This window comes from Oncorhynchus mykiss, chromosome 7 (genome assembly GCF_013265735.2).
Source record: "Oncorhynchus mykiss isolate Arlee chromosome 7, USDA_OmykA_1.1, whole genome shotgun sequence".
Classification (NCBI taxonomy): Eukaryota; Metazoa; Chordata; class Actinopteri; order Salmoniformes; family Salmonidae; genus Oncorhynchus; species Oncorhynchus mykiss.
The window spans coordinates 42774659-42798018 of NC_048571.1; the positions used below are offsets into that span (position 1 = coordinate 42774659).

Genomic DNA, 23360 nt, shown 5'->3' on the forward strand with positions numbered 1-23360 from the left:
CCATTAATATCTATCATTTACAAAAGTGTACCACAGCAAATATTGCAATTTGAGTGCAAACACAACAGTACAATGTCTAAATTAAAAGCATGCCTTTTTATTTCTGCAATATATCCCAGTGGTGTTCATGTTTTATTGCAAAGGTAAGCACACCTTGCATGCTGCTTTACTTCAGGGATGAGAGGTATTACACAAGGCACTTTGAATTCTCTCTCTCTCTCTCATAGACTGCAGAGGACATCATCCCACTGAGGCAAATTCAAAACAAACCACACAACCAACACACTACAGCTTTACCTTCAGTACATTCAAACTTTTCATATATAATCATACGCTCATGTCAGTAAAAATCTTACCAGCTTGATATGTGTACACACATGGCTGCTGAGCTATTTACTTATTCCATTGCTCTCATTTCAAAAATATAAAAAATGTCCTCAAAATAAAAACATTTGGATTTGGCAATAGCCATAAAAGTTACAATCTGACAAACAGGAGGGGAACCTGGAAGTCCCAATGATGTATATAAACAGGTCTATGTACTTTCTTCTAGCATCATACAGGACTGTCTGGAGAACATGTATCATGATTAGAGGCCCCAGTGAGTGGCTGAACAACTACAATAGCATACCCTGCACTGGTGTTATAGAGTTGGGCTATTGGGCTTACAGACCTGGGAAACATCTGCCGTGCCGCCTGGAGGACGCAGAAGGCAGACTGAATCGCTCTGTTCAGGACACTGAAGTAGCCCCTCTTGGAGGAGGTGCAACGCCGATTCTGTGACTCATGGGCCTTGGAATATGATATAGACCAGGGGGTACCATCTTGTAGTAGTGCAAGGGGTTGTGGGGAGATAACAACAACAGGGGGAGGCACAAGCAGCACAGTGCAGCAACTGAGTTAGGAGGGACAACTATACATCAGCGTGAGCATGGTGTGGCATGAGGGTAATATGGCAGATGGAGCTGGGAGGGTGCAGTTCCGGTACATTCAGTTTCTCTGAGATTTTGAGTGTTGGATGAGCCACTGCAGTGTGATATCTGGAAGGCAGGAGAGGCATGGGGGGGGGGGGGTCAGCGTGAGAAACAGGAGACAGCAGGTGAATGGGTGAAACAACGGACACCTATATAGCCACTTTGGGTGCACAGTGTTGTAGTGCTCTCTCCTTCAGCCTTCCACTGGGACACAAACGAGACCTGTCACCCTCCTGTCACCATCTTACTCACCCATGTTGTCTTTCTCTTTGCAGGAAACAGAGTAGCAGCAAATCTCTCGGTCTTGAATAGCTGCCAAGTTCCTGTAGAAAGGAAGAGCGGTAAAGGAAACTGTTGAACTGGCCAGCAGAGGGAGCTGGTTCATTTTGAAAACCTGGATCATTTCTAATAGCAGTTCGGTACAAGTGACCGAGAAAATAGAATGCAGTGTTTCTCAATGGAAAACGAGGGCCATGGTTCAGTAAGAACAACGCTTCTATATATAAAAATAAATTAAAATGGCAAAAAAAGAAATGTATAAATCATAACTGCTCCTCCTCTAAAATAAAAACCATTAGCTCTTTGCTGATGTGAGATTAAGATAGACATGTTTAAAACCTCCAGCAAAGTAGCCCTTTATAAAAGCAAACTTCATGTTCAAGAATGGTAACTGTAATCTTCCAAGATAGTTAAGGTCATAAATATATACACTACTGTTCAAACGTTTGAGGTCACTTAGACATTTTTGTCCATTAAAATAACGTCAAATAGATGGCCAGCATCCCGGAGTCGCCTCTTCACTGTTGACGTTGAGACTGGTATTTTGCGAGTGCTATTTAATGAAGCTGCCAGTTGAGGACTTGTGAGGCGTCTGTTTCTCAAACTTGACACTCTAATGCACTACTAGTCCTTTTGCACAGTTGTGCACCGGGGCCTCCCACTCATCTTTCTATTCTGGTTAGAGCCCGATGTTCTGTGACGGGAGTAGTACACAGCGTTGTTCGAGATCTTCAGTTTCTTGGCAATTTCTCGGATGTAAGCGCCTTCATTTCTCAGAACAAGAATAGCCTGACAAGTTTCAGAAGAAAGTACTTTGTTTCTGGCCATTTTGAGCCTGTAATCGAACACACAAATGCTGATGCTCCAGATACTCAACTAGTCTAAAAGGCCAGTTTTATTGCTTCTTTAATCAGGACAACATTTTTCAGCTGTGCTAATATAATTGCAAAAGGGTTTTCTAATGATCAATTAGTCTTTTAAAATGATAAACTTGGATTAGCTAACACAACGTGCCATTGGAACACAGGAGTGATGGTTGTTGATTATGGGCCTCGGTACTCTGTATTCCATTTAAACAATCCAGCTACAATAGTAATTTACAACATTAACAATGTCTACACTGTATTTCTGATCAATGTGATGTTATTTTAAATGGACAAAAAAAAAGTGTTTTTCTTTCAAAAACAAGGACATTTCTAAGTGACCCCAAACTTTTGAACAGTTGGGTAGATTAAAAAAAATAGAAAATGTGACTGAGTCATTGTGTGCGATATGAACGTCTTTCTCCTGCTACCACATTAGGGTACCCATCTTGAAGTGAATAAGCGCATCCAAGGTCACAGCATGGAAGACAAATGAACAGCTCTTTTGTTTAAAAGTTAGGAGGCACAACGTATGCCTAAATCTAGTTGTTGCCATAATCTCTCGTGGAAAGAAACACTTTCCAGCCGTTTGAACCATTTACTTTATCGTTCATATTTGTTTTATTTCATCCTTTACCTTTGCTGTATTATACCTTTTTGACTTCATCAATATCACTTGGAATTGGTTTAGTGAACTGCACTGTTGGTTAAGGGAAGTATGCATTTCACGGTAAAGTCTACACTTGTTGTCTTCGGCGCATGTGACAAATAAAGTTTGATTTGAACACCCATAAACTCTTGCTTTGTTATGCCATTCATCAACTGGAATCTGTGTGACAAATCTGGATGTTCTTCCTGTGCGAGTAATGAATTACATTATGAATTGCAACAAGAACAAAACTCTCAAGACTCTCTCAATTGGGGAAAAGTGTTTGAACTAGTCCTTGTAAAAGCATCTAAAGTAGTGGCCTTTTGAAATGTTAGAACCTAGCCACTACAGGCCCTAACTCGCAATGGCAAGGCAAAATGAGAGGGACATTCCTGTCATTCTGTTAGAATTAGAGTTGTTAAACTACCTCCGCTCTGCTGTGGGTTTACTGGTAGGGAACGACTCATACCAGTGCTGTAGTCGAGTCCCAAGTCCCCTGTACTCAAGTCCGAGTCACTATGGCTGAAGTCCGGGTCACCAATGGTCAAGTCACGAGTCCATCAATTTATAATAGGTCTTATTATGCAATAGTTTCTAGTCGCCACAGAATGTCAGTATATCGCCACTCCCTCATGAAAACCCCCAACTAATTTACTATTGATCACTACCTCAGTTCTACACTCAATACCTGTGTTTCAATACTTATTTATTACATAAAGGAATGATAAGTCAGGCTTTCAGGTACTTTTTTTGTAATCGCTCACTGATTTTATTTTGTTGCAGTGCAAACTAAAAGTTAGACTTCATCGAACCTGGCTATGGAATACAGGGGGAAAAGCAGAAGGGTAGAGAGGAAGGGTAGAGCCTACTTTTCTATATTCAAGGGGAGAGAGAGAAAAATAGCTAGACTGTTGTTTTACTATTAAAACCTCAGGATGTAAGGTCTCCTTTTTAGAGGACCTGCATGGTTCTGGTACCAGTTCCGATCAACATTTTATCTTATAAATCGATCTGTGGATACCGTAGATCCAAATTGTTCCCACTGACACAGTAGTATTTCTTCGGAACATGAACACGACGTGAAATCTGAAACCCCTTGAAGCTGGGATGTCCCTCCTACCATTTCATTCACTCTTCCGACTGTCCATCAACTCCTTGCTGAACCCTATATCACAGCCACGGACAAAGCACATTCCTGCAATTGTTACATCATAAGCAGGAGAGAGTCGTTTCATCATGGTAGCACATTCGGAGATCGATTTATAGCCCTTAATCTAAAATCATTCAGATTTTAAACACAAAAAAAACACTGTCACAGAGGGACAGGATTACTATGAAATGAAAGGTGAGTTCAGGAAGCCAAGCTAGATCTCTGACGTTCTAAGCCATGCGAAGAGACGTTTTGATCAAGAGAAACCATTCGAAAATAAGATACTGTTCTCGAACTCTAAACACACATATGTACATATTGTACAGTTAAGGAAGTTAGTCGTTTTATAATTAAATTATGCTATATTTAGAAAGCATAGGTCTTATTCATAGTTTTGTTGAATAAGAAATTCACCATAAAATATTTCATATTTTTATAATTTGTACTTGAGCTTGTGTCCTCAAAAGTGAGATTTTAACCTTTCTTTTGAGTATGCAGCATTACTAGTTATTGTTTATGGCCTTCTCATGATAAACGTCATTTTGGGGATGACGTAGATGACATTTGATGACATTTAGATATATTTAACTGGTTAAACGCCATACGATTGTTTTCAATTTTCGTAAAGCAGTAGGCTGGTGGCTAGGAGGAAGCAAATGTTGTTTGCACAATATGTAGCCTTTGATCGGAGGCGGAGTGGAGCCTGCCTGCCCACAAACATTTTTTCCTTCCCCAGCAACTCACCAGCTGATGTAGGCTGTGTACGCCTGATTTGGCATGTCCTTTCCACTGCTAGAGGACAGAACCCTTGATGCTATGCACAACCCAGTGCTGCTAATATTCTGTGTAACATAGTAGCCCATCCAATCAAAGTGCAAATACCGAGAAGTCACGAGAAGGCATGTCTGAGTCATGGTAGAGTCCAAGGCATGAAAACAAAACAACAACAAAAAAATTGGGACTTGAGTATTACAACACTGCCTTATCTTTATACTCACAGTTTTTCAATGAGCTGCTTCTCATCTAGAGCACTGGGGAGATCTCTTTTGTTGCCAAGCACCAAAACCTAAAAAGCATAACAGTTTAGATCTTGTGTGGCAGAAATGTCTGCTGACTGATCATATAAAGAAACTCCCTCATTTACATGTGTTCGTAGCAGTTTCTGGAGTGTAGGCCTACTTACAGGAATTCCTTGCAACTGAGGCTTGTCTAACAAATTGTGTAGCTCATTTCTGGAAGCTTCCACCTTCTCATGGTCTGCTGCGTCCACCATATATCTAAAAGTTTTTTTAAATTATTATTTTTTAAACAGGTCACAAGTTTACAATTGCATCAAAAATCTAAAAGAACAAGTGTTGTGCATATTGAAAAGGAATGGAAGTGTACAAAACCTGCCCATCACAATGTTCGAACACCGACTTCTAGCCACTGAACTAACCCTAACAGAACAATCCATCTTCAGCATTTCTGTCCTCTTCCCGCATTTCAAGTTGTACCCATGCAGACTGACAGGAATGGCCAAACTCAGATACTCACACAATTGCGTTAACTCCCCGACAGTAGCGCTCCCACATGCTCCTGAACCTCGGCTGCCCTCCTATATCCCAGATCTGGGAAAACCAGAAGAACGAAAATTAGCCTAGGTATTTTCATTTCCTCATGCAGTTGGTATAGATTGTCACTGCGGAACATTACAGTAACCGACACACCGTAGTGACTGAAGACCTACCTTGATGGTAACGTTGCCTTTTGTGACCTTCCTCATGTTGAATCCGACTGTTGGGATCATGTCTTCACTAAATTGCCCAGACTGAAAAAGAAGAGAAGGCTGTCGATACATTTTTAGATGTACAAGCTGGGCTGACATAAACAAAACAGAAAATCTAGGTCAAATTGCATGTGATGTCATCTGGAATTGCCACTATACTTACTAAGAATGTCAGACAAACCTAGGCCTCATTGTAGTTTACTAGATTTTGCACATTTCCTGTTATTCCATTTGAGAAAATAGATAATCACGTGCAAAAGGTTCATGGTAGTTTCACAAGTTCCGTTAGGCCTAAAGGCATGTGAAGGTCACAGACTAGATCAGGGGAGGGGACTGAACTTGGGAAACACTGCTCTAGAACTACGAGGTCTGGCGCTTGCTGGTTCTATTCTACCTGATAATTAAATTGCACCCCCCCCCCCCCCCCCCCCCCCCCCCACAAAGGTGCGGACTCCCGGCCGCACACCTAAACCCATAGGGGGGACTTGGACCCCACTCCAACACAGTCTTAGTCCGCTTACTTAGCGTCGGTTGAGTGGCGACCTTCACCGCCGACCTTGGCCTAGTAACCTTAACTTAGCTGTGGAACCGACTTCGAAATCCAAAGTTGGCTGAGGGCTCTAGAGGAAATATGTTTGGCATGCAGACCCAATCTTCTATAATAATTCTAAGATCACTGAAAATTGTGTATTTTTAGCCAACCCTAAATCACAGGCTACACTCTTGACGATAGGGCAGGGAAATAATTTCAGTCATTCTGATGTCTGCCCTCTTCCCCGTCTGTGTAATCCAAACAGTATCTCAGCAAGAAATAGGCCAATGCTTTGTCTAGCGCATATACAGTATGCAACAGCACATGACTTAGTCACTTGACTAGGGATAAGAGGAAGTGGGTGCGAAAGGTCTAATTACGAGCCGAGCTGGAACCACCACCCACATCCTACTCCTTTTTACTCAAGTCAAACAGATTACAACCAACCACGTGGGCACTTCCCTATCAACGGCAAGTATCTCATTCACTACAGCACTGGTGGAAGAGTTAGGGTAAGTGTACCTATTAAGCCCATGTACCCATTAAACCCACTTCAATCTTTGGATTCAAAAGACAAAAATAAACACTTTCTGCTATTTAATGTTTTAACCAGTTCATTTAGTTGTATCCATACCAGATTTTCATTCTAAGCCAATCAGATGCTTTATTATTAAGGTTATTGACAGTTGTGTAAGTTCCTACTATTGGCCAATTTCAAAGCTGCAAAAAATATTTGTATGGGGCGACTCAGACATTTTTCAGATATTTGTAGCATCTTCTCAGATAAGTGATCTGGCTTAATGTAAAATTACGAGATTCCTGTGTTGACATATGCACATGACAGTACTTAATACCCATCTAGAATGCCATTTCTTGCCAACTGAAAGTGTTTTTCATGCTAACAGTACCACATGTCAGTCAATACAGTGGCAACATAACTGGTGAACCACAAAAATATAATAGATCAAGCATTCACAGCTAACATTTAATGCAATTTGTCTTATATTACTGTTAAATTAACCTTGCTTTGTTATAAATAGATGGGTTTTTTTTTTGTCAATTTTACATCACTATCAGATGGGCTTAAAGATAAAAAGTAGCACCCTCTATACAGAATGTAAATAAATGAATATTGTTCAATATTATCAACACTAACTTTGCATAATATTGTAGTATATAGTGTATATTTACACCCCAGACCATTGGTTTCCAAATATTGAGGAAACTTTTCAAAAAATATTTTTTTAACATAATTCATTGCAATCATCCAATTAAGCCCAGTATGCATTGAAACATGGAGATTGTGTGTTGATATCCTGAGCATTTCTTCAGATTTAAGTTGATTAAAATACTCAAACTACCATTATGCATATCATGCATCTAGCCATGGTTCCTTTACAAAAACTGAAAGCCTCTGTACTCTCTCCAAGATGTATGGAGTGGACAGGTAGTCATTGATACAGAGAGATAAGAATAAGATCAAGGTTGAAGGATATCATGGATAGAAGACCTGCAAGTAGTGGTGAAAAAAAAAAGAACAAATGAGGGACGAGAAAATGGACTACTTGTGCAGTTAGGGACAGGACATTGTCATATTGTTGTCCCTCATTCGTCTAGGTGTTTACATTTTTTTTGGTCCAACAGTAGAGAGGGAGATTTTAAAAACGTCTTCAGACAGGCTTAAGGAAGACAAGTTGAACTACACTGAACAAAAATAAACGCAACATGTAAAAGGTGTTGGTCACATGTTTCATGAGCTGAAATAAGATCCCAGACATTTTCCATATGCACAAAAAGCTTCAAATTTTACACACAAAATTGGTTTACATCCCTATTAGTGAGAATTTCTCAATTGCCAAGATAATCCATCCACCTGACAGGTGTGGCACATCAAGAAGCTAATTAAATAGCATGATCATTACACAGGTGCACCTTATGCTGGGGACAATAAAAGGCAACTCTAAAAGGTGTAGTTGTGTCACAGGACAATGCCACAGATGTCGCAAGTTGAGGGAGCGTACATTTGGCATGCTGACTGCAGGTATGACCCCCAGAGCTTTTGCCAGAGAATTAAAGGCTAATTTCTCTACCATAAACCACCTCCGTAATTTTAGAGTATTTGGCCAACAGGCCTCACAACCGCAGGCTAAATTTAACCACGCCAGCCCAGGACCTCCACCTCAGGCTTCATCACCTGTGGGATTGTCTGAGACCAGCCACCCGGACAGCTGATGAAACTGAGGAGTATTTCTGTCTCTAATAAAGCCCTTGTGGGGAAAAACTGGCTGGGCCTTGTTCCCCAGTGGGTGGGCCTATGCCCTCCAAGGCCCACCCATGGCTGCACCCCTGCCCAGTCATGTGAAATCAATAGATTAGGGCCTAATGAAATTATTTCAATTGACTGATTTCCTTATATGAACTATAAACTCAGAAAAACCATTTATTGTTGCATGTTTCATTTATATTTTGGTTCAGTATAATTAACAAGAATAGGAGTACAGCAAATGTAAATCAGCTTTCAGAAAAGTAATTAAAAGATGTTTGTGCATGGCGTCTTATCCCCAGAGGGCCAGCACGGGTGAAGGTTTTTGTTCCAACCAAGCAGTAACACACATGATTCAACAAATGAACACTCCATTGAAGTATATGATTAGTTTAAGGTATGTACTAGTTGGCAAGAACAAAATCCTAGCCCCAAATTATCTTTGCGGACACCCCATTATGAATACTTCTTACATGATGAATAGTAATAATCAATTGATTTTAATAACTTTAGGGGAGATAATTGTAATTTAAGCTTACATAAGAACTCGGTTTGTAATTTGACTTTTGGAGAAAAAAAAAAGGATTATTTAAGAAGTGGGCTTTTTTGGAACACTAATGGGCTTAAAGGATACATTCTGTACCGATTAAGTCCAGTCCAAACTTTCACATATTTTATCAATAATTTTTATCGCACCGAAAAAAATTAAGTCATATTAATCTTTCATTGCATCTCCACAGTTGAAGTCGGAAGTTTACACACACTTAGGTTGGAGTCATTAAAACTCATTTTTCAATCACTCCACAAATATCTTGTTAACAAACTATAATATTGGCAAGTTGGTTAGGACATCTACATTGTGCATGACAAGTAATTTTTCCAAAAATTGTTTAGAAAGATTATTTCACTTATCAGTCACTGTTTCACAATTCCAGTGGGTCAGAAGTTTACATACACTAAATTGACTGTGCCTTTAAACAGCTTGGGAAATTCGAGAAAATGATGTCATGGCTTTAGAAGCTTCTGGTAGGCTAATTGACATAATTTGAGTCAATTGGAGGTGTACCTGTGTGGGTGTATTTCAAGGCCTACATTCAATCTCAGTGCCTCTTTGCTTGACATCATGGGAAAATCAAAAGAAATCAGCCAAAAAAAATTGTAGATCTCCACAAGTCTGGTTCATCCTTGGAAGCAATTTCCAAATGCCTGAAGGTACCACATTCATCTGTACAAACAATAGTACGCAAGTATAAACACCATGGGACCACGGAGCCGTCATACCGCTCAGGAAGGAGACGCGTTCTGTCTCCTAAAGATGAACGTACTTGGTGCGAAAAGTGAAAATCAATCGAAGAACAACAGCGAAGGACCTTATGAAGATGCTGGAGGAAACAAGTACAAAAGTATCTAAACTCAGCAAAAAAAGAAACGTCCTTTCACTGTCAAATGCGTTTATTTTCAGCAAACTTAACAAGTGTAAATATTTGTAGGAAAATAACAAGATTCAACAACTGAAACTCAGTCAATCCAAAAATGGATTAATGTGTCCCTGAACAAAGGGGGGGGGTCAAAATCTAAAGTAACAGTCAGTATCTGGTTTGGCCACCAGCTGCATTAAGTACTGCAGTGCATCTCCTCCTCATGGACTGCAACCGATTTGCCAGTTCTTGCTGTGAGATGTTACCCCACTCTTCCACCAAAGCACATGCAAGTTCCCGGACATTTCTGGGGGGGAATGGCCCTAGCCCTCACCGTCCAATCCAACAGGTCCCAGACATAATCAATGGGATTGAGATCTGGGCTCTTTGCTGGTCATGGCAGAACACTGACATTCCTGTCTTGCAGGAAATCACGCACAGAACGAGCAGTACGGCTAATGACATTGTGATGCTGGAGGGTCATGGCAGGATGAGCCTGTAGGAAGGTACCACATGAGGGAGGAAGATGTCTTCCCTGTAACGCACAGCATTGAGATTGCCTGCAATGACAACAAGCTCAGTCCGATGATGCTGTGACACACCGCCCCTACCATGACGAACCCTCCGCCTCCAAATCGATCCCGCTCCAGAGTAGAGGCCTCAGTGTAACGGCAGTTCCTTCGACGATAAACGCGAATCTGACCATCACCCTTGGTGAAACAAAACTGCGAATCGTCAGTGAAGAACACTTTTTGCCAGTCCTGTCTGGTCCAGCAATGGTGGGTTTGTGCCCATAGGCAACGTTGTTGCCGGTGATGTCTGGTGAGGACCTGCCTTACAACAGGCCTACAAGCCCTCAGTCCAGCCTCTCTCAGCCTATTGCGGACAGTTGTGCGTTCCTGGTATAACTTGGGCAGTTGTTGTTGCCATCCTGTACCTGTCCCACAGGTGTGATGTTCAGATGTACCGATCCTGTGCAGGTGTTGTTACACGTGGTCTGCAACTGCGAGGACGATCAGCTGTCCATCCTGTCTACCTGTAGCGCTGTGTTAGGCGTCTCACAGTACGGACATTGCAATTTATTGCCCTGGCCACATCTGCAGTCCTCATGCCTCCTTGCAGCATGCCTAAGGCACATTCACAGATGAGCAGGGGCCCTGGGCATCTTTCATTTGTGTTTTTCAGAGTGAGTAGAAAGGCATCTTTAATGTCCTAAGTTTTCATAACTGTAACCTTAATTGCCTAACGTCTGTAGTGTCTTAACGACTGTTCCACAGGTTCATTAATTGTTTATGGTTCATTGAACAAGCATGGGAAACAGTATTTAAACCCTTTACAATGAAGATCTGTGAAGTTATTTGGATTTTTACACATTTTCTTTGAAAGACAGGGTCCTGAAAAAAAGGGACGTTATTTTTTTTGCTGAGTTTATATCCACAGTAAAACAAGTCCTATATTGACATAACCTGAAAGGCCGCTCAGAAAAGAAGACACTGCTCAAAAACCGCCATAAAAAAAGCCAGACTACGGTTTGCAACTGCACATAGGGAAAAATATCATACTTTTTGGAGAAATGTCTTCTGGTCTGATGAAACAAAAATAGAACTGATTGGCCATAATGAGCATTGTTATGTTTGGAGGCTTGCAAGCCAAAGAACCCCATCCCAACTGTGAAGCACGGGGGTTGCAGCATCATGTTGTGGGGGTGCTTTGCTGCAGGAGGGACTGGTGCACTTCACAAAATATATGGCATCATGAGGATGGAAAATTACGTGGATATATTGAAGCAACATCTCAAGACATCAGTCAGGAAGATAGAGCTTGGTCGCAAATGGGTCTTCCAAATGGACAATGACCCCAAGCTTACTTCCAAAGTTGTGGCAAAATGGCTTAAGGACAACAAAGTCAAGGTATTGGAGTGGCCATCACAAAGCCCTGACCTCAATCCAATCAAAAATGTGTGGGCAGAACTGAAAAAGTGTGTGTTAGCAAGGAGGCCTACAAACCTGACTCAGTTACACCAGCTCTGTCAGGAGGAATGGGCCAAAATTCACCCAACTTATTGTGGGGAACTTGTGGAAGGCTACCTGAAACGTTTGACCCAAGTTAAACAACTTAAAGGCAACGCTACCAAATACTAATTGAGTGTATGTAAACTTCTGACCCACTGGGAACGTGATGAAAGAAATAAAAGCTTAAATAAAATCACTAGACATTTCACATTCTTAAAATAAAGTGGCAATCCTAACTGACCTGAGACAGATAATTTTTACTAGGATTAAATGTCAGGAATTGTGAGACTGAGTTTAAAATCTATTTGGCTAAGGTGTATGTAAACTTCCGACTTCAACTCTATGTTAGAAATGTCTAAACATAGATTTTGGTGGGCTTAATATGTATACCTACCCTACTCGTTCTACATCCTATAAGACATACCTGGAATTATAGGCTACCTGGAAGCTTTAAGTATCAAATCCTGATCCATTTCTGATATATTTGTTAGCAATGACAGTAGAAAAAGAGATTGTGTTGGTGTTGAGGCAAGCATGCTGCTGAAGGGAGTCAGAGCATGGCATAGGTCATCAAGTTCATTCTGTTCTGTTGGAACTGTTCTATTGGACCTACAACTGCCTTTCACAATCTTTTGATCAGCTAGCGTCTTTCGGTCTTTGATCTTGCACATCCAAACTGCTGCTATGCCAATAAGAAAGGATTACAATTTCCAAAGAATCTGGACAAAGGATCACCATTTTCTGCTTTTGAGAAATCATAGTTGCAACACTAGTGACTGCGTAAGAGGCCCTGTCCTGCTTGTTTTACCAACAACTGGTGAAAAGACGGCTTTGAGTCAAAGGGAGCAAAGACAACGACACTGTGGCAGTAGGGGGACCCCGCCAACTCTGGACCATATCCTTGCTTCCTGAACTCAGTTATACCTGTCCATATCAGGAGTCATGACTAATTATGTATATTTGACTGCAGAAAGTATTCATACCCCTTATTCCATATTTGTTGTTACAGCATGAATTCAAAATGGATTAAATAGAAATCAGAAATCTCATTTACACAGCACCCTTAGCTGCGATTACAGCTTTGAGTCATTTTAGGTGTGTATCAGCTTTGCTCATCTGGATTTGGAGATTTTCTCCCATTCTTCCTTGTAGATTTTCTCAAGCTCTGTTTAAATTAGATGGGGAGCAGTGGTGAACAGCAATCCCCAAGTCTTTCCACAGATTTACAATGGGATTCAAGTCTGGGCTTTGGCTGTGCCACTCAAGGCCTTTCACATAGGGTTAGGCTTTATACAGTTTTTTACTATATAACGGTATTGATGCGTGGACCGGTTACTTTCGCTTCCATAACGGTATTTGAAGGTTTGGTTTGTTAAATGTGATACGCAACTCAGGCAGGTGTAATGTCAGTTTTTAGAGTTTACTCTGTATGCTACTTGAGTCTTCTTTCTACCTCAGCCTGCTGAAGGCCGTTTCACACACCAAGCCCTGCACCGTCACTCAAGGAGAGAGCAGTTGCTCGACCATGGAGTCATGAACACTTTCTTGCCATTCACGCTGCAGTCTCCATGGTCAACATGTTGGTGAAAACTATGCTGGCTTTCCACAAGCATTCTACAATTACACAATTACCTTGTGTATCTTACTGTCTGCAAACTACTGTCTGCAAGTTTGTCTTTTCTTAGCAAGTTGTGACTAAATTAAATCTTGTTAGCTGATAATGCTAATCGCTAGTTAGTACATTTAGCAAGCTAGTTAGACAGCTAAGAGTCAGAGCACAAGTAGATAGCTAATACAGCCTGGTACCCCTAGATAAGCATATTATTTGTGTAACGTTATCTGAGAGAGGAATAGGTATAACATGAATGTTGGTTAGCTATATAAGGTAAGAAAAACATGGAATGTAACACTAGTGTCACCTGGAAACAATGACCAACACTATATATTATATATATAAAACTCAATATTTCCTTCCTGGTTTATTCATTATCATGTCAAACAACAATGATTTCAAGGTGACGCCCACTATATTACAACTATAGAACTAAAATTATTATTATTATATTCCCATGATTCCAACAGTTTTGCCCATATCATGCAGCCCTGCGTGGCACAAGTGTGGAAATACCTAAGTGCAGGAAATGCAGAAATGTACAAAAATGTCGATTTACATTTCTCGTTGTTTAAAGTTGGATTAAAACAGTATATAAATCAGAAGGGAGAAAGCCCAATTGAAATCGTGTATAATGTGTTGTCACCCTAGGTTCATGAACTACTCAAAGCATATTTAAAACTTGTAATAATCAAAAACGTAAAATACCTTAATTCTTTTAAAACATTATATTTTGGCCATAACGTCCAGCCCTACTTTCACATTCTTGTTCTGAAGCCATTCCAGCATTGCTTTGGCTGTATGCTTAGGATCATTGTCCTGTTGGAATGTAAATCTTCGCCCCCAGTTGAAGGTCGTTTGCAGTCGGAAGCAGGTTCTCATCAAGAGTTTTCCTGTATTTGGCTCCATTCATGGTTCCCTCTATCCTTACCAGTCTCCCAGTCCCTGCTACTGAAAAGCATCCCCATAGCATGATGCTGCCACCACCATGCTTCACAGTGAAGATGGTGTTAGAAAGGTGATGAGCTGTGCTTGTTTTTTTCTCCAGACATGGCACTTCGCATTATCTCATCAGACCACAGAATATTTTGCCTTATGCTCAGAATATTTGTGTTTTTTTTTTTCAAATTCCAGGCGTTCTCAGCAGTTGCTTCCATCTGGCTACTCTCCCATAAAGCCCAGATTGGTGAAGTGCTGTAGAAACTATTGTCCTTCTGGTAAGTTCTCCCATCTCAGCCAAGGAACTCTGTAGTCATTGGGTTCTTGGTCACCTCCCTGACCAAGATCCTTCTTGCCCGGTTGCTCAGTTTGTTGGGACGGCCAGCTCTAGACAGTTCCATATTTTTTCAATGTCCCAATGATGGAGACCACTGTGATCTCAGACACTTAACAGTCTAGAAAAAAATTACACTTCTCCAGATATGGCTCATCACAATTTTTCCATGGACCTCATGGTCTAGTTTCTGATCTGACACTGTCAACGTTGGGACCTTATATAGACAGGTGTGCATGTCTAACCAATTGAATGGGCCACAGATGGTCTCCAATCAAGTTGTAGTGACATCAAGGATGATCAAAGGAAATTGGATACACCTGAGCTCAATTTGGAGTGTCATAGCAAAGGGCTGTAAATATTTCTGTAAATGAGATTTCTGTAACTCATTTTCAATACATTTGCAAAAAAAGTATGTTTTCACTGTCATTATGTGTAGCAGGGTTTCCTTTATTAAAATGTGGTTCCAGACATTTTAATTTACTGGACATTTGAGAAATTGACCATGCCCATATGCATTGGGTGTGTAACCTGATGAGCGTGTCCACCCGCGGTGCTCAGAATGAGAAAAAAAAACACATTTGGATGATGGTAAGTCGAGAATGCAATGACTTGTGTCCTTAACATGCACTTTGAAGATGTTACTGTCCACATTTACTTTTCCTCAGCCAATAAGACAATTAACGAACAGCGAAATCACTAGAGTATGCATAGACGGAGCATGAGTTTCAAATTTGGGGAAGCAAATGTTAACCATAAAAATGCACCTTTATAATAAAGCATTTCATCCATCATCGCATTTGCAGAAGTATGTAAGATAGCCCACTACTCATAATTTAGGCTAATAATATAAACCTCAAATCACTGTTGGCAAAAAATGTTCATTGCATGGCTGAGCGTGTATAGTGTAGGAAATTGCCCCAAAACAAACTTTTAAGTGGCACTGACCCAACATCAGGGCATACAATTTCCTTTTTGGTCCACCAGCCCCTGTGGCAGGAAGATTAAAACAACTACCAATCAATCACTCAGATTTTTTAGTAGCCAAAATATTTTAGTTGAGCTACAATTACATCAACACACAAAAAAACTGATCAGCATGATTTGTAATGTTTCTGCCTGTGAGACTGAGTATGACTAGTGGAAGTGTTGTCTTCTCTTCCATATCAGTTGAAACTCAAACATAGAAAACAACCTTGTGTAGATCTCAGGAAGAGAAGATACTGCTTTTGCAGCTAACAGCTAATGGTGATCCTAATAAAACAAACAAAAAACTAGCTTGTGAACAAAATGTATATTTCCAAGAAACACAAGGACAAAGTCTCACTTCAGTAAGCTTTCGTGTCAAGGAAATTAGACCAACTTTTATACCTGTGCGCTTCTAAAAATTAATCTTTCACTTAGCTCTTCAGACGCACAGCACCCAGCCAGGCAGTGTTGCAGCACGTGCTGGAATAGGCTATATAGGACTCATAGTTCTTTGACTTTGTGTGATTAATTTACAAGCTATGAAACAAAGCGGAATAAATACTTTGAAAACATCTACCGCAGCATTTATTTTACTATAACATGTGGTCATACTTGACTATTTTTATTGACAAATGCAAGTGAAATGCTCGCAATTGGCAGGTGTTCAATTTATCAATCATATTTTCTACTTTTTTTTGTGGCAAAAAACAACTAATGGGAACTCTGGTGTGTAGATGGGTGAGAGAAAAAAATCTATTTAATATATTTTGTATGCAGGCTGTAACATAATGTGAAATAAGTCAAGGGGTATTTATACTTTCTGAAGGCACTGTAGAAAACCCCGGATTGTTGATGCTACGTATTGGCCAATTCAAGGCGTTGAAGCCACCGGTCCTCATATTGGCAATTCCTCCTCATAGGAATGAATGGAATTCTACAGTAATTCAATAAAATGTTTCAAGGACAAAATTAGAGTATTTTAGTATTTGTTTGTTGTAGTGGGGACAGTAAGATTAGTATTTAAAAAATAATTTTAAAAGGTAGATATGACATACAGTACCAGTCAAATGTTGGGACAGATACTCATTCAAATTTTCCACATTGACTGACATTCAAGTCTTAAAGTAATCATGGACTGTCGTTTCTCTTTGCTTATTTGAGCTGTTCTTGTCATAATATGGATTCGGTCTTTTACCAAATAGGGCTATCTTCTGTATACCACCTCCACCTTGTTAATTTGTGGAATTTCTTTCCTTCTTAACTTCTAACAAGGCACACCTGTTCATTTAAATGCATTCCAGGTGACTACCTCATGAAGCTAGTTGAGAGAATGCCAGGAGTGGGCACAGCTGTGGCTACTTTGAAGAATCTCAAATATAAAATATATTTTGATTTGTTTAACATGTTTTTGGTTACTACATGATTCCATATGTGTTATTTCATAGTTTGATGTCTTCACTGTTTTTCTACAATGTAGAAAATTGTAAAAAATTAAGAAAAACCCTGGAATGAGTAGGTGTGTCCTAACTTATGACTGGTACTATAGATGCAGAAAGTAAACATCATTGAGAGTGTTGAAGGGCCAAACTTCTCTGCTGTTTAGGTCGGATACAGCCTCAGAGGCCGTGTGACAGCCTCAGAGGCCGTGTGACAGCCTCAGAGGCCGTGTGACGTCTGGTCTGCACAATGTTCAATGTAGCCGTGTACATCAATGGGAAATCCACCTCTGTACAATGATGCCACCACAATAAATATCATCATCTGAAATCTACTGTAGTTCAAAACAACTGGGAACTCGGAAAAAATCATTTTGAACTGTCATCCAACTCGGAATTCCAACTTGGTAACTCGGGCCACTTTCTAGAGCTCCGACTTTCCGACCGGAACATTACTGACGTCATGGTTTGACCACCTATTTTCCGAGGTCCCAGTTGTTTTGAACGCGGCATAACACTTGACAGTCTGTGATGACCAACAATTGGGCCTACTCTCTGGGAAGATAAGGGCTAGGCAGCTAACTAGCTAGCCAAGTTGTAAACATGAAAAGTTGACAGCTAACGTGGCTAGCTAGTTAATCCAGATGTTTTAGAAAGAAACCTAGTCTAGGGAGAAAAACATGATCTGTAGCCAAATTCCAATAAAGTGGTTAGCTAGCTAACGTAGTCCTCTGCTTCTAATCGCCATCAAACAAATATCAACATACATATAACGTTAGCTAACTAGCTAGTTACCGGCTATAGCTAGCTAACCTTACAAACTAGTACAGTAAGTTTAAGGTATACTAATTAGCTATGCTTAATTGTACGTTAACGGTGGCTAGCTGGATAACTTTACGATACTAGCTAAGTTGATATTGCATATCGCTAGCTAGTGTTAACATTAGCCAGCACAGCAGCACAATAAAAACTTACAGCTATCACATTAACAAATGTCGTTTTCCCCGAGTATTGAAGTCCAACCAGGGTTAACTCCATCTCCTCTTTCCAAAAGAGGGACTTAAACCAGTCCAAAAGCCGGTTTATAAGTGTCAGCATCTTGAATTTGATATTCCCACTGAACTTCGGCAGAAAGCTGGCAGTGGGAGGATTCGATTATGCTAAGCGGTGGGGCACCGGGCGTAAGCGGGGAGGGAAGAGTGCCCTTCTCATTTTGTCAACAAGGCAGCATGGTGCGCTGTACAGAAACATATAGCTCTTTTCCAGAAAGTAAATGTTAGAATCTTCTAGGCAGATATAGCGTTTTTATCAAAAGCAATCACTTTTCGTGGGAAAACACAGAATTCTATGAATTACTTATTATATGGTATATTGGCGATCACACAATGTAATGGAAACATGATTCTCCCAAAACATTTTTTTAAAATAAATAAATCAAACAACTTTTCTGTTAAAAAAAACAAATACATAAAACAGATATAATCGCTACACAGGCTCAAGGGGAACCTGAGAGGGCAGGTCTTCCGGCGCCAGCACGTCTCCTTGCAAGTCGTTCGATGTAAAATTCCCAGCCACAATATTGTCTAGTTTCTTTGACTTATTTGAGACTTGTGCTGTACAGTTTATAACTGTGAAAATGAATGCAACAAAATCCACCCTTTTAACACACAAGGTATCTTTTGTCTGGCAGCAAACATTTACTACAGACTGTGGTGTTTCCAGTACCATCTCTTCACTAGCTTCACTTGTTTTCTCATTTCTATTAATCACCTCCACATAGGAGATTCAATTGACCACTCTAACTTTTGCCACCTCAATTTCCTTCACATGGCACCCCAGGAGCTCCGGATAATGATACCCACCAGATCCCCACTGTTCGTCTGCACACATTTGAAACATGGCCAAATCCTTTACAAATCTTACTCTGCTTTGGTTTTGGGACGAAAGCTTTTACGGCGTGTCTTACATAACCAAGCTTCAAATGCAGGTATTCACAGGTATTCAACCTGAACATCCATCGTCACCCCTGAGATGACTCCTTTGACGGATGCTCTACTCCGAAGTTCAAAACACAAAACTTTTATTGTCCTAATTCTTTTGAGGCCCACTGTAATCTTCCTCTGCTCTTCAGAAATACAACAAAACAAAATAAGACCACTCCTGGATCACTCTGACAGACTCTACCTTTCCAAGGGCATACTTCCCCATTTTCTACACCTCAAACGGGTTTCCCACATATGCATCCTTACTCAACAAACGCATCCCAACAAAACGCGTTTCATTGTAATTTACACAATTATTTTCCACTTCAATTTTAGACAATTTCCTTTTTGTTCCAGTTTTCAATATTACTGTTGTCCATTCAGAACATTAATCTTCACCAAATGTACTTGATGCACTGCTTAATTCGAACTCAGCATCCACTTCCCTACTAATTACTACACGTTCTAAATTGTTGTGAGCTTGGGAGGCAGCCTGGGTGCACAGGGACCCAGCGAGATTAATCAAACCCCCTCAGTGTTGGGGCCAACGATGGGAATGAATTGACCACTTAGAGGCTTTGAAGCCACCGGTCGGCCATATTTGCAATGCCTACTAGGAGCAGTCCTCCGTAGGAATGAATGGAATTCTATAGTATTCAATTAAATGTTTCAAAGACAACAAAAAAATACATGTATTTAAGTATTTTGTTATAGTTGGGACAGTAGCATTAGTAATTAGTATTTACTTTTTTTCTGTGTATGTTTAGCTCACATAATATCATTTAAAAGTATGCATTAAGGTGTCTAATAGAATACATGTGGCAAAAACGAATGAGGACATCAATAAATGCATTTCTACAGCTTTCAAAATATATTTTTTTCACTGGTGAAGGAGTGCCAAAATGAAGGCACAGTTATTTTAACACAGCACACCCTATAAGTCATCTAGTGTATAGATAAATCATTGGTTGTGGTGTGCACCACTGGTTTGCACAAGTGTGCACTGTCATATGACTTGCAACTGCTAACAACCAATTAGCTTTGTATTCGTGTGTTGCATTTCGCAGGTCAGAGTGCGGATTAGACAATTTGGTCTCTAAAAAGAATTTATGCAAAAGGGTAATGAGAATCTTTAAATACACCAATATATAAACCTTTGCCTATACACTATCCCAAAAAACCCACCACCCCATCCCACACTAAACAATCGTACACCAGGATTTCGACCTGGGAGGATGGAACCCCTTCTCTCTAAACTTCCTGTAGATCTTCTGCACTAAAATCTCTCACACCCAAATATTTAACTCCTGCTGCAACTACCACATCTAATCACATTCTGTGATATCCACTCAATCAGTGCATTGCAGTTGATCACTATGGCTATACAGTGCCTTGCGAAAGTATTCGGCCCCTTTGAACTTTGCGACCTTTTGACACATTTCAGGCTTCAAACATAAAGATATAAAACTGTATTTTTTGTGAAGAATCAACAACAAGTGGGACACAATCATGAAGTGGAACGACATTTATTGGACATTTCAAACTTTTTTAACAAATCAAAAACTGAAAAATTGGGCGTGCAAAATTATTCAGCCCCTTTACTTTCAGTGCAGCAAACTCTCTCCAGAAGTTCAGTGAGGATCTCTGAATGATCCAATGTTGACCTAAATGACTAATGATGATAAATACAATCCACCTGTGTGTAATCAAGTCTCCGTATAAATGCACCTGCACTGTGATAGTCTCAGAGGTCCGTTAAAAGCGCTGAGAGCATCATGAAGAACAAGGAACACACCAGGCAGGTCCGAGATACTGTTGTGAAGAAGTTTAAAGCCGGATTTGGATACAAAAAGATTTCCCAGGCTTTAAACATCCCAAGGAGTACTGTGCAAGCGATAATATTGAAATGGAAGGAGTATCAGACCACTGCAAATCTACCAAGACCTGGCCGTCCCTCTAAACTTTCAGCTCATACAAGGAGAAGACTGATCAGAGATGCAGCCAAGAGGCCCATGATCACTCTGGATGAACTGCAGAGATCTACAGCTGAGGTGGGAGACTCTGTCCATAGGACAACAATCAGTCGTATATTGCACAAATCTGGCCTTTATGGAAGAGTGGCAAGAAGAAAGCCATTTCTGAAAGATATCCATAAAAAGTGTCGTTTAAAGTTTGCCACAAGCCACCTGGGAGATACACCAAACATGTGGAAGAAGGTGCTCTGGTCAGATGAAACCAAAATTGAACTTTTTGGCAACAATGCAAAACGTTATGTTTGGCGTAAAAGCAACACAGCTGAACACACCATCCCCACTGTCAAACATGGTGGTGGCAGCATCATGGTTTGGGCCTGCTTTTCTTCAGCAGGGACAGGGAAGATGGTTAAAATTGATGGGAAGATGGATGGAGCCAAATACAGGACCATTCTGGAAGAAAACCTGATGGAGTCTGCAAAAGACCTGAGACTGGGACGGAGATTTGTCTTCCAACAAGACAATGATCCAAAACATAAAGCAAAATCTACAATGGAATGGTTCAAAAATAAACATATCCAGGTGTTAGAATGGCCAAGTCAAAGTCCAGAACTGAATCCAATCGAGAATCTGTGGAAAGAACTGAAAACTGCTGTTCACAAATGCTCTCCATCCAACCAAGGAGGAATGGGAAAAAAATTCAGTCTCTCGATGTGCAAAACTGATAGAGACATACCCCAAGCGACTTACAGCTGTAATCGCAGCAAAAGGTGGTGCTACAAAGTATTAACTTAAGGAGGCTGAATAATTTTGCACGCCCAATTTTTCAGTTTTTGATTTGTTAAAAAAGTTTGAAATATCCAATAAAAGTCGTTCCACTTCATGATTGTGTCCCACTTGTTGTTGATTCTTCACAAAAAATACAGTTTTATATCTTTATGTTTGAAGCCTGAAATGTGGCAAAAGGTCGCAAAGTTCAAGGGGGCCAAATACTTTCGCAAGGCACTGTATCTCCCTGACATTTTTGGACTCACCTTGTTGAGATATGTATACTGTAGCTAAGAAAGTAATACTACGTGTATGTTAGGTAGTAAGCTGTTAGTAGCCCATGTGCCTCACGCTAATCATTTGGTCCCTTTTCCCCTCTTAATTTTACATACTGTTCTGACTTGGTGGTGCCCATGTAGCCTATAGCCTGTTTTAGAGAAAAGTAATCATTGAATACTGTAAGCGCTTTCGTTGTCTGCTTATATGCCCCCGTTATTTATTCTACGATTCTGACGTGGTGTACAGGGAGAATACTGTAAGAATGGCCCATGTTCTGAATTCTGTCGCTGTACATTTCAAAAGTCGTGAACAAATGGTTCTATTGACAACGTCCATCGTAGCTCGCTCATTAATGTCTTAAACGAAATTACGGATTGCCTCTTAATGGCTTGTTTTTCTCTTATGCCATAGTTTGTAAATCTCAATTGTCAGTAGAAACCACATTTGTTTAAACAAGTCAGCCATATCAACTATGATTTTTAAAAAGGCAGTAAATGAGGCTGAATGAAATGTTTCGCTGCCAGACAAGGCTCCGCTGATAGCCCGGTGTAGCAGTGGTTAGGTGTTGGGACTCTGCTGTTTTGGACAGCTTTCTGTAGGCCATAAGAGTTTGTGGGTGCCGTTTGTCACTGTTATAGTGCAATTAATGTATTGTTTAGTATTGTGTAGTGGCTTTGCTGGCATGCATATATTATTTTTGGGGGATTTGTTTGCCCCACCAAGATTTCCATGCTAAAATCACAGCTGAAAAGGGTAAACTGAAAAGCAGACTGGCTGACATACACATGACTAGGGGTGTGGGGGTCATTACATTTTGTCACCCAGTGATTGTTAAGCAAATAACTGCCAAAAATGTTTGCACGTTTATTAAAAATTAAAAACGGAAATAACTTATTTACATAAGTATTCAGACCCTTTGCTATGAGACTCGAAATTGAGCTCAGGTGCATCCTCTTTCCATTGATCATCCTTGAGATGTTTATACAACTTGATTGTAGTCCACCTGTGGTAAATTCAATTGATTGGCCATGATTTGGAAATGCACACACCTGTCTATATAACGTCCCACAGTTGACAGTACATGTCAGAGCAAAAACCAAACCATGTGGTCGAATTAATTGTATGTAGAGCTCCGAGACAAGATTATGTCGAGGCACAGA

General features: G+C 40.3%; 1 protein-coding gene across 1 annotated transcript; it reads right to left on the minus strand.

Moving 5' to 3' along the window:
- Positions 1–818: 818 nt before the first annotated feature.
- On the minus strand, positions 819–18380 carry LOC110527792 (ADP-ribosylation factor-like protein 8B-A). The gene is made up of 7 exons (XM_021609307.2): positions 18174–18380; positions 5645–5725; positions 5452–5525; positions 5099–5192; positions 4914–4981; positions 1227–1297; positions 819–1040 (listed from the first exon to the last, which is right to left on the minus strand). The coding sequence occupies exons 1-7, from the start codon at positions 18294–18296 to the stop codon at positions 991–993; spliced, it is 561 nt and encodes a 186-aa protein (XP_021464982.1). The 5' UTR covers positions 18297–18380; the 3' UTR covers positions 819–990.
- Between the last annotated feature and the right edge of the window lie 4980 nt (positions 18381–23360).

Coding starts and splice junctions, on each gene's coding strand:
- LOC110527792 (XM_021609307.2), bottom strand. CDS start 18,296: ATGCTGACACTTATAAACCGGCTTTTGGACTGGTTTAAGTCCCTCTTT. Junction 5,526..5,644: donor AAGGCAACGTTACCATCAAG/GTAGGTCTTCAG, acceptor TGGTTTTCCCAG/ATCTGGGATATAGGAGGGCA. Junction 1,041..1,226: donor CAAAGAGAAAGACAACATGG/GTGAGTAAGATG, acceptor CCTGCCTTCCAG/ATATCACACTGCAGTGGCTC.